The sequence below is a fragment of the Leptinotarsa decemlineata genome, unplaced genomic scaffold, assembly GCF_025532065.1.
Source record: "Leptinotarsa decemlineata unplaced genomic scaffold, Ldec_3_MD MMD2_tig00026299_RagTag_RagTag, whole genome shotgun sequence".
Classification (NCBI taxonomy): domain Eukaryota; kingdom Metazoa; phylum Arthropoda; class Insecta; order Coleoptera; family Chrysomelidae; genus Leptinotarsa; species Leptinotarsa decemlineata.
Window position 1 is genome coordinate 7,061,457 of NW_027412676.1, and position 12,009 is coordinate 7,073,465.

Consider the following 12,009-nt stretch of genomic DNA (forward strand, 5'->3'; position numbering starts at 1 on the left):
GGTTCCACTTATGTTTCGCTCTAGTAATAAAATTGGTAGAGTTGAAATTGTATTAAAATTTCAATATTCAGAATTACAGATTATTCATAAACACTAACTAGGGCGGTAAGGATGCTTAATCACGTTGAATAAAATTTTTAAGTAGGTCTTGACAAACAAAATGCATGCTATGGTAGTGTCAAGTTGTTGATTTACGTATCAAATTTTCAACAGTTATTTGTGCAATAATGTTGTCTCTTCAGGAAAGAATAGAAATAGTTTTAATATGTGGTGAGAATACACCATACCGGCAAGTAGCTAACATTTTTAATGAACGGCATCCAGGAAAAAATGTTCAACATACTACTGTGTCAAGGATAATGTCGAAATTCAGAGAAACAGGATCCGTAGCAAATCAATTTAAGAAAAAGCACACTCCAAGTAAATATGATGAGGAGGCCCAACTTAACATTTGTTTAAAAGTTATTGATCACGGGCAAACGAGCATAACCGATATAATAAAAAATACCGATTACAAGAGAGAAAGTGTTAGAAAATTTTTATTAAAGAATACATTTTGGCCTTACAAACCAAAATTTATTAACACATTAAAAGAACCAGATTTTGATGTCCGTTTGGGGTTTTCATTCTGGTTTCAAGGAGAGAGAGAAGAAAATGTAAAGTTTCCGTATACAATTTTATGGACAGATGAGGCAACGTTCTCTTCAAATGTAACGGTAAGTTCTCAAAATTGCCGATGGTGGGCCCAAGAAAATCCCAATTTCACAGTTGAATGTGGTGATCAGTATTCCTTTAAAACTAATGTATGGTGTGGGATACTTAACGACCAAATAATTGGGTCATTTTTCTTTAGGAAAAATGTATCATCCGTCGGTTATCTCGACCTTATAAATAATGAGGTTAGTGAAGTTTTAGATAATATGCCTTTAAATATTAAATACGACCTATGGTATCAGCTTGATGGCGCACCAATACATCACACGATTGCTGTAAAACAGTCCCTCCAACAAATGTTCAGAGGCAAAGTTATTGGACGTAACTGGGAACATTATTGGCCACCTAGATCACCCGACTTGACGCCTTTAGACTTTTTCTTGTGGGGTTACCTGAAACAAAAAGTGTACCGAAGTAGACCATTTACTGACATACAACATCTGAAAAATACCATTCGCGTGTTTGACAACCTCATTCAGACCAATAAGTAATTTTTTTTACCCATTTGTATTTTCTATAATATTATAGTTGTTCAAAATTTATAATAATAATAATACTTCTATCGAAATTATTTGCATTTTTTTTAATTGCCTGTGCTTTTTCGAAATCAAAGGTTTGTTTGAGAAAGTAGCCAAGTGATTGAAACTTTGCACGAGTCATGTTAAAAATTTTATAGCAAATTTTTAATTTCTCTCTAAAAAAGTCCGTATAAGTAAAAATGTATCAGAAAAGTTAAACTCCATGATAAGTTTGTTATGTATTAATGAATTGATGACAATTAACCGAACTTGTTTTTTAAAATAAAGGGGATATCTGTCAAAAATAAGCAAAATGTTTACTTTATCCTAGTTGCATAAAATTTGGCATATGGATATAAAATTGTCGTAGACACAACTTTTTCAAGTAACTTTTTGTTTAATTCGATCTAGAAATGCACTTATTCAATTTTTTTCAAAAAAAAAAGTTGAATTTGACAAACACTGAACGTCAGTGGGTCACAGTTGGCCGCATCATTTTAAGTTAAATTTAAAGCACAAACAAGTGCCGAAGTTAAACTTCATTGAAACTTTTCGAAAAAAAAATTCCCATATGGTGCGCACTTTAATGGTGACACTGTATGTAACGGTAGAGAGCAGGTAATGATATTGTTTATGACCTTGAATGAAAAAAGAAATGAATAATATTTACGCCTTATCTCTACAAAAATTGTTACAAGTAATTCATAATAGGGTATTCCTACAATAGGATACGTGCCTTCAAGTTTAAAAGACATATATTTTAGGAAGCGCCTCTGTAGAGCTTCTATTTGTTTTGAATAAACGTGATAGTAGGGACTCCACACGACAGATGCATATTCCAGCCTAGATCGAACAAAAGTGAAATGAAGTAATTTCAATGTTGAAGCTTTTCCGAAGTCTTTTGTATTTCTAACTAAAAATCCATACATGCAATAGGCTGATGTTAGAGTAGTGTCAATATGTTTATTGAAAGAGAGGGATGAATAAAAAATAACACCTAGATCAATGAGTGTGTCAGGACACTCTAGAACTTGATTGTTTATGACGTAGTTGTGTAAATTCAAGTTCGTTTTCAGTTAGTAAGGCATTACATTACATTTGGATATGTTGAGAGATAGATTATTCTTCCGACACCATGTAGCAACGCGATTTAAATTCAAAGCGAGACGTTCGCAATCATTAGAGGTTCAAGTCATCTGCGTATAAAAGGAAATTGACATCAATCTCAGCTCCGATATCATTAATGAACACATTGAACAGTAGGGGTCCTAGATTTGATCCTTGTGGTACACCATTCTTGTGGCTATATATTCGATAGACTTGAGGCCATTGAGTTGGACGTACTGCTTACGGTTGTAAAAATACGATTTGAAGATGGTAATTAATTCATTGGATAACCCAAAATCGAAAGCTTGTATAGCAGGATACTATGGTCAAATATACTTTGTTGAGTTAATGAATTTATAGGTATAGTATTTCCAATACCAATTGGAACAGTACAGATAAGGAATTCCCGTCTCGACATAGGCGTCGGCATATTATTTTTCAGTGGTAGTTTTTCAGTTACTTATTCTTACAATCATAGCAATTGATCACCCCATGAAAAAGTTATCTCAACTGAATTTTTCCACCATAGGTAATTATGAAAAACTTCGAAATTTAAGGTAGTTGATTTCCGAGTCGAAAACTCTAAAATACAATGAAAACACAAATAATCACACCGAATTCTCGTCAAACATATATTTACAAAATAATAGAGGCCAACAAAATTGTTAGAAAAATCAAAATTCTTCTTCGCTATATTCAGATGAGGTGGAATCATCATCGGGTTGAATAACGATCGGATTTGTGGAACTTGGCACATAATATTTGTTCTCTTCTTTTATAACGTGGGTCACACAGTTCTTCCACACATCATTATTACCTACTTCATTCACCACTCGCCTTATATTGTCAAGAACTACAGCATTCAAAGTCGGTGACTGATTACATTTCCGCAAGCTTTCTTTCATTGTGGCCCAAACCATTTCAATTGGATTGAACACAAAATAGTATGGAGGCAAACGTAAGAATTTATGACCAAGTGTTTCACACATCGAATCAATAATATACTCTTTTTTGAAATTACGTTGTTTTCTGGTCGCCAGTAATACCTTTTTCGTTGAAATCTTCTCGGGTATTTCCACGTCATGATTTCGAATGAAATCAACAATATCTGCTTTTTTTGTGTTATTGTTTGGTATTGTGGTCAATAACCGAGAATGATACGAAGCGTTATCCATAACAGTAACCGAGTTTGGAGGAATATTTGGGAGAAGCTGCTCACTGAACCAGGTTTCGAATAAAGCCGCAGTCATATCTTCGTGGTAAGCCGCACACGAATCTTTTATATTTTTGGCCGACAGAAGCAAAGCGTTATAGGTACGAAACCACTTTCATTCCCGGCATGCAAAATTTTATAACACGTTTTCCCCTTGAAGAAGGTGTGTTCAAAGCACAATACTTGGTTTCGTCTACCCAGTCATATTTGACAACATCATGGGTGTCAAACCAAGTTTCGTCGAGGTAGATTATATGTCTGCTGGATTCTCGTTAGCTTTTTATTCGCCTCAAATATTCTTGTCGGAGTTGAACAATGCGTGTCGATTCCATTATGACCATCCGATCAATTTCAATGTTCAATTTTTTATATTTGAAACCTCAAGACAATAAGATACCTCATAGAGTTTCTAAAGATTTGTAATCGTAATCGGGATAGTCGAGTAATTTATACCAAATCATTTCCTTTTTTTTGGTATATACCATAAATTGTTCGCCGAATCACATCTTTTGTAGCACAATCAACATTTGCGAATTTTGTATTCCTTTGTTTTCGTTTCGTTGCATGGTCAATGACATCCCCTATTTTAATGACTCGAAGAACTGTCGAACGAGATAGTTTCGTTAACTCGCATATTCTATTCACAATAGCATTCTGTGAAGTGTGACAGTTTTCCTTCTTCAAACATTCATAAATATTTAAAATTACTGGCTGAACTTGAACATGTAAGTCCTTATTTTCAAATTCCGGATCCCTGTCGATTGACACAGATTCCTCACTCATAATGTTATCATTTGTTTCAAAAAGTCTCCAGAAAGCCATATTGATGAAAGTACCCACAAAAATCGGTTTAAATGATGAGATTGGAACCTTTGGTGTAAAAGTTGAAAACTTTTTCTAGAGATCAATTACCTTAACACCGAACTGATATTGTTGCACTTGACGCGCGTTTCCGCTTTTTAATCTATTGTTGACAAATGAATTTGCAGGTAGTGGTACCACTAGTTAATTACCGAAAAATCAATTAGGATAATCATCATTTAACAAACAAAGTCCACATCGGACCAACAAACTTTAGGTATATAAACAGCTAACCCTTGTATTTAGATTCAGTGTCAATTTGCTTCTCCTGAAGATGCTAACCTTGTTAGCGAAATGCGCGTCGAGTGCAAAAATCAGTTTGGTGTTGAGGTAATTGATGTCTAGAAAAAGTTTTCAAAAATTGTTTGCGAAACCACTCACTACCTCACCTAACCCCACGAACACACGGCACTGATGAAGAAATATTGTGAAACGGACAAAAAATTAGTATTCAGTCAGTCCAGCTAGCCGAGCCTTTATTCCTCAACTACGTTTGATAGCACGTTTACTAACTATCTGGGCGTCTAGGGGCCACAGGCAAGAAATGTTTATGACTGTTATCTTATTTTTTTGCCGTTCCAATTGGGAATGGATAGACTATATCAATAGAGATGTTTTGAGTCCCTGAAACATTCAATGTTTATTTATTAATGAATCCCATTTAATTGGTTGTATGCATTTCCCACAGAAAATTTATAGTCAACTCACAAAAATACACTTCCCTGTAACATTTAGTTGTCTATAATAAACTCTATCAACAAACTGTGTTTACTTTGTGTGAATGGTTGAATAGCGTATGTTCTTAATTTAGTGAACCATTAATACGTCACTTCATCTAGAGTTAGTTTTAATTTACATATTGTATCAATTTTATACTGATTAGCTCATATATTTTGCTATTTTTGTTTCGAATTATGTTCAAATTCACATAACTATATACATCGAACAAACGAAGTAACCCAAACAAAGATAGATGCGTGATCAAAGCATGATTACCACGCATATTTGCATCTATTGGGAGAATAAACATGCCTCCTTACGCTGGCACATTTAACTGCAATCGGCTGGCGGAATTCATGATACAGTGACGGAGTGGTCAGTTACGTTTTAAAGCCGTATACATATACGGTACTTTGAAGTTCAAAAAGTTTTAAAAAAATGTCGAGTACTGATACCGCTGAAACAACTGCTAATTTGTGTCCGTGCACTCCACCTAAAAAAAGTCATGTACCCAGCCGCATATTATTAAAAAAATCGACTGTGTTTTAGACCTTATGACTGAAGTAAGTAAAAGTAAATAGTTGTCATCATTTTGACGAATCATCAAACGATATGCGTAATTATTCATTGAGCTAACCTTCTTGGTAGTTTCCTCACATGAAATTTAAACAGTTGAATCATTATTTTGTAAGTAAAACTCGCATGCTATTATGTACTTTTTTTTGGAAACCAAAACCAAATAGATTGACTTACGTCATGCTGAAATAAAAGCTATAATATTTATACTCACCATTCAATGAATTTTTTATTTTGATATCATTTATATATGTATATATATATATATATATATATATATATATATATATATATATATATATATATATATACATATATATATATACATAAGTACTTTTTTGATCATTCCCATATTCATTTTACCGGTAGACTGCTGTTTCAGGTGGTTCCACTTACGTTTCGCTTGCGTTTACGCATATATTAATATATATAGGATTTGAAGCTTTATAACTTCTATTTATTATATACGAGCGCTTTCGACAGCTGGTCGTGCTATCATCTTCAAGGCTCTACTCAAACTGCCTTGAGCCTTGAACATGATAGCACGACCAGCTGTCGAAAGCGCTCGCATATAATAAATAAAAGTTATAAAGCTTCAAATCCTTCTTGTGACATATCATAAAATTAAAATACTGAAAATAAAGGACATTTCTATATAATCGAAAAAGGTTAAGCAGTCAAGCTGCTGAAGGTAGGGACTAACGGGACTTTCAGTAAAACACGTTCAAGAAACAAACTTACTCTATTTCACAAATCGCCAAGCATTCGTCTCTGAATAGAGACTTCGTCAGGACGTTTAAATGAAATACAATAGAAAAGAACTAAAAATGGACAATATTTACGAGTAATCTGAGTTTTACAATTGAATATTGATGAAAAAATTTCACAAAATTGTCACATTCATGTTGATAATGGCATCATTTTCAGATATCTTATATAAGTAATGTAATTTTCAAAGCTTACTATAATGACAAGAGTGACATTATCACTGAAAAGGTTTCTATTTCATATTAAGTTTTTCACAATGAAAAGAATATCAAAATTTCTAAAAAGAATATTAAAGTTATTGGAAATATTAAAAACAGTTAAAAGATTCTACACCTGATTTGAAAAAATCAAACGTTGTTTATAATACACCATGTAATCATTGTGATTTGAATTATATTGAAACAACTTCTAGAACATTATCAAGCAGAATAACTTCACACAAAAGTGATATAAGATTAAACAAAAGTTCATGTGCACATAGCTCAACATTATATTGAAACAGAACACAAAATCAAATTTAATCAATGAGAAGTTTTATATTCAGAAAAAAATATGTCTGAAAGACTTTCTCACGAAATGGTCCTTATTAACAAAAATCCTAATAATGTGAACAAAAAAACAGACATTGAAAATCTGAGTATAATTTACAATTATTTACAAGACAGATAAATCTCGGTAGTATTCTCAATTTGAAATACTCACACGTTGTATAAAATTCATTCAATGAGCATTTATGCTCATGTCACTCTTGTCATTACAGTAAGCTTTGAACATGACATTACCAATATCTGAAAATTATGACATTATTAAAATCAATGCGCCAATTTTGTGAAATTTTTTCATTAGTTTTCAATTGTAAAACTCAGATTACTTGTAATTATTGTCCATTTTTTTAGTTCTTTCCTATTGTATTTCATTTTTGCGTCCTGACTAAGTCTCTAGAGACGAAAGCTTGGCGATTTGTGAAATAGAGTAAGTTTGTTTTTTGAACGTGTTTGGTTGAAAGTCCTGTTAGTCCCTACCTTCCATATATTATTTGCAGGTTTCCCTACTCTTCAAAATTTGTTTTTCTCATTTTCTCAATATAACACTCTTGGAGTGATGAAATATATTATAAGATACTTCAATTCTTTTATATCTTCTATCATATTTATTTGGGCTAAATTGTACTTTATGGGATAATCACGGATTTTCGCGATTTTTTCAGGGATGATACTAGATACTAGATGATGGTAAAAATTCAGCACACTTTTTATTTTTTGTCGGACTCAATTAGTTTTCGAGATATAGCCTGTCAAAGTTTGTATGACGTCATATTTTACCTTCTTTTGAAAGCAATAAACGATTGCAATTCACATATTTTTCTATTTAACACAACTTTTTCCATATCATCGCACCTTTTTCTAACCCGTTTCAATCACTTATTGCCTCGTTTCCTGAAATTAGAATAAACTTCCAATTTGTCAGGTGCACACATCGACATAACCTTATAGGTTATGTCGGTGGGTGCACACAAATCATTTTTTATAAATTGCATTAAGTTTCACTATTCGAAAATACGTTCCTTTTAGAATTCGGAGGTCAGGTTAGATGTTGAGGAAGCATATTTTTCACAAAAGTAAATATTCGAAAATACGTTCCTTTTAGAATTCGGAGGTCAGGTTAGATGTTGAGGATACATAATTTTTTCAAATTCTAAAGTAAGGTTAGACTGAGATAGGTTGGGTCGGGTTAGGTTAAGTTGAGTTAGCATGTGACAAATTATGGAATTTCAATTTAATTTCAAGAAACTTGGCAATAAGTGAATGAAAAGGGATAGAAAAAATATGTGAATTGCAATCGTTCATTGCTTTCGAAAGAAGGTAAAATATGACGTCATACAAACTTTGACAGGCTATATCTCGAAAACTAATTGAGTCCGACAAAAAATAAAAAGTGTTCTGAATTCCTAACATCATCTAGTATCATCCCTGAAAAAATCGCGAAAATACGTGAGTATCCCATAAGGTAAAATTTTCCCTTTATTTGTAAGTTTGATGTCTCACTAGGCGTAGATGTAGGTAATTAAATTCAAATTGTTAAAAAATGTGAAATCATCTTTTAATGAATGATTACTTTCTATATTTACTGAACACTGTTACCATATTCAAAAACAAACCATAAAAAATATTACTTTTTCAGTTAGGATGTGATGGTGTCAATTCCCAAGTGAGGAAAGCTATGGATGTCAACTATTTGTCTTGGAGTTATAATCAGATGGGTGTAGTAGCGACTTTGAAATTATCTGAAGTAATTTTCAGAAAGCTTTTCATTTTTCCGTACATATTAATTCTTTATATTTTTCAGGAAATCGAGAACACAGTGGCTTGGCAACGATTTCTACCAACGGGTCCGATAGCTTTCCTTCCCGTAAGTAACATCGGTATGTTACATATATTAGAAAAACATTAACTATTATTTTTTCAGCTCACGAAGACTTTGAGTTCACTGGTTTGGTCTACAACTCCGGAGCATGCCAAAAACTTATTGAAACAGTCGGAAAGTGAATTTGTTGACAGTATTAATGAGGCTATAGTAAGTGTTTTCTTTGAAATAGTATTTACCATATTCTGTGATTCTTAGGTGATCAAGATTCTGTAATTTTTCAGTTGATGCAGTTTTATATGAGTACTTTTCAATTCGGTTATCTTTCTTTTTAAGTAATTTTTCAACTTGATCATTTGTTTGTTTGAAGGTGGTTGACAATGTTTCGTGGTGCATTTCATCAGTTCGGACTTCCATTGTCTAATATGATATAAAATGATTTGAAATCCCTGAAAGAATCTGTAAAAAATTAAAAATATTAGCACAATTTTATTACGCAAAAAACTTAAGTTACAATGAAATAACAACAACCAAAAAAACTTCATTGGTTTTTAGCGGGAGCTGGTCGTGTTCCGCTTGATTAGAGGTGTCCATATGTTACGTATCTCTACATTAGCTTGGATGAATGCGTTGTTGGACAACATATATGTGGCTTCTTTGAATTTTCTCCTAAACCAGTGTTCCTCCTTGTGGATAATTTCAGCTTGAGCCCACTTGATGTTATGTTGAAGAGTCCAAACATGCTCTGCTATTCCCGATTTGCTGGTTTCTCCTCGTTGTGTGTGTTTTTGTGCTCGGCAATGCGAACTTTCAATGGCCTCTTAGTTTCACCGATGTATGATTCTCCGGACTCGCAGGGTATTCGGTAAATGCAATTCTTGGAATCGCAGTCCGCGTTTGATGACCTGGTTTTCGTGAGACTGCTACAGATAGTGTTCCCAGATCTGAAGCAGGTTCTGATGTTATACTTGGACCCTATCCTTCTTATCCTTTCCAACAATCCTCTGATGTAGGGAAGTAGAAGTACTGGTTGTGGCGGCTTCTCTTCCTCGAAGGAATAAGTCCAGTTATCACCCGAAGACGATTGTGGATACTAACAATCGAAACGTCGTGAAGTAACTTGGTTCGGAATATTTTAATTATATATTTTCAATTTTCATTTCTAGTTAATAATTTTTTTAATTTTTCAGCTCGTTATTTTTTGTTTTTTTTTGGTTGTTGCTTGTATGTTATTTAATTGTAATTTCAGTGTTTTACTCAATAAAATTGTTTTTTCAGCTAATCTTTTTAATTTTTTACAGATTCTTACAGGGTTTTCATATCCTTTTGTATCATATTAGACAATGGAATTCCAAACTGATGAAATAATCATTTGTTTCGGAGATTTGGCAAAAATGGAAAAGTCAACCGGCTCCCAAGCAGCAATTTCAATGATTTTTTTGGTACTTCACTATTGAAAACTTTTTATTGAACTATAATGAATGTCTATCTATATTGTTACAACCCTAAATATTCAGTGGGATGAGGAGTCAAGTAATATTTCGTTTGGAAACTCACAAAGTTACCTTTCTAATGATACCCTACTCGTCGCATTCTACTTCTTCAATCAATTGGAAAATGGGTTTGAAACTGGCTTCTTGAAAAAAAATGAATAGTTGAATTTATCTTCATCAACATTCATTTAAATGTTAATTCATGTGCAGCATGTCAGATTTTATCTTTCAGTACTCGGCTATTATGCGTTGGAGAAGATCTATACAATCGTTCTTTGTATCAAAACATTCATTTTTCATTCTTATTAGTCAGGCAGTAAACAAATTTAAAGAAATGAACTTTAAATGTTCAAGCCCGTCTAGGATATACCTACACAGTAGGTTAAATGGACTGACGCCTATAAGAAAACAGTAACTCCACTGGCATGTAACTCCACTGGCCCGAATCCTCTGAATAAGGTAGAAAAACTTTCTTTTTAATCAGTGGCTCTGCTTGAAGACAGGCAGTGAACAAATCTAAAGAAATGAACTTTGGATGTTCAAGCTCATCTCGGATATACCTACACAGTAGGTTGAATGAACTGACGCCTATAAAAAAACAACTACTCCACTGGCTAATACCACGAAGGGTGTTGATCATATTCGACAGGATATAATCAATTATGCAATATCATTGACTTTAGGTCTGAAAGAATTTCGATTTTCAATTATGGAATATCATTGACTTTAGGTCGATGATGGTCACTATCTTGCACTGACAAGTGGCTAAAGAGCCCGAAACCGGTCTGCAAGTGTGCCCGTTCCAAACTTGAAGGTCGAGTCTTTCAGTTGTATTGCCAATTGCATATGCAGGAAATTTTCTGTGAAGATTCCTGCACTGACGCCTGTCGGATATAATCCAACGCCGTTCGTGGTATTAGCCAGTGAGTAGTTGTTTTCTTATAGGCGTCAGTCCATTCAATCTACCGTGTAGGTATATCCCAGACGGGCTTGAACATTTACAGTTCATTTCTTTAGATTTATTAATTTTTCAAGTGACCCCAAAGTAAATAGTCCTATGGCTATAAATCAGGCAACCCAGCAAACCATTCCTTTTGGCCTCCATTAGAACGGAGGATGGAAATGATTCCAATCAACATTGTCATTTTGATAAAATTCGATCATTTCTATTAAAAGAGGGTCAACAGTATCTTCTAATGTATTTAGATACATTTCACCAGTCAAATTCCCGGGAATGAAAAGTGATCCTTCAATACCTATATCATATACCTATATCGCAGTTTTCTGTGAATGTTGAGTATGAATCTCAGGAAACAAATGTGGGTTATTGTCATCTGAATATCGACAATGATGTCTATTCACAGCACCGGCAGAAATGCTGGTGTTGCAGATCTTCAATTAGACGCAGCCATCTATCAGAATAACTCTCATTCAGTTCCTGTACTAATTTTGTGTGGATAAAATGTATGCTCTTTCAGAATTCCCAATTTGGATCCACATTGAAAACGAATTGACTTGAAATTTTTAATGAGAAATTTGGCACTGTTTTTTCGATACAAGCAAATCAATATCAGCCGGAATTGATGAGGTAGCTACACGTACATACGCAAATCTATAATCGTGCATAACTCAGTCTTGATCGGTGGTCTTTTTTGATTAATTTCATGGTTAAAAA

At 33.5% G+C, this 12,009-nt stretch overlaps 1 protein-coding gene across 2 annotated transcripts in view; it reads left to right on the plus strand.

Annotated features, from left to right (window-relative positions):
* The window catches only part of LOC111505383 (ubiquinone biosynthesis protein COQ6, mitochondrial), a 119,976-nt gene that overhangs the window by 58,914 nt on the left and 49,053 nt on the right, over positions 1-12,009 (plus strand). For both annotated transcript variants that reach the window (XM_074180794.1, XM_074180793.1), the window contains exons 4-6: positions 8,659-8,766; positions 8,824-8,886; positions 8,944-9,051. In XM_074180794.1, the coding sequence (XP_074036895.1) occupies positions 8,659-8,766; positions 8,824-8,886; positions 8,944-9,051 (279 nt within the window). The remainder of the gene's footprint in view (positions 1-8,658; positions 8,767-8,823; positions 8,887-8,943; positions 9,052-12,009) is intronic.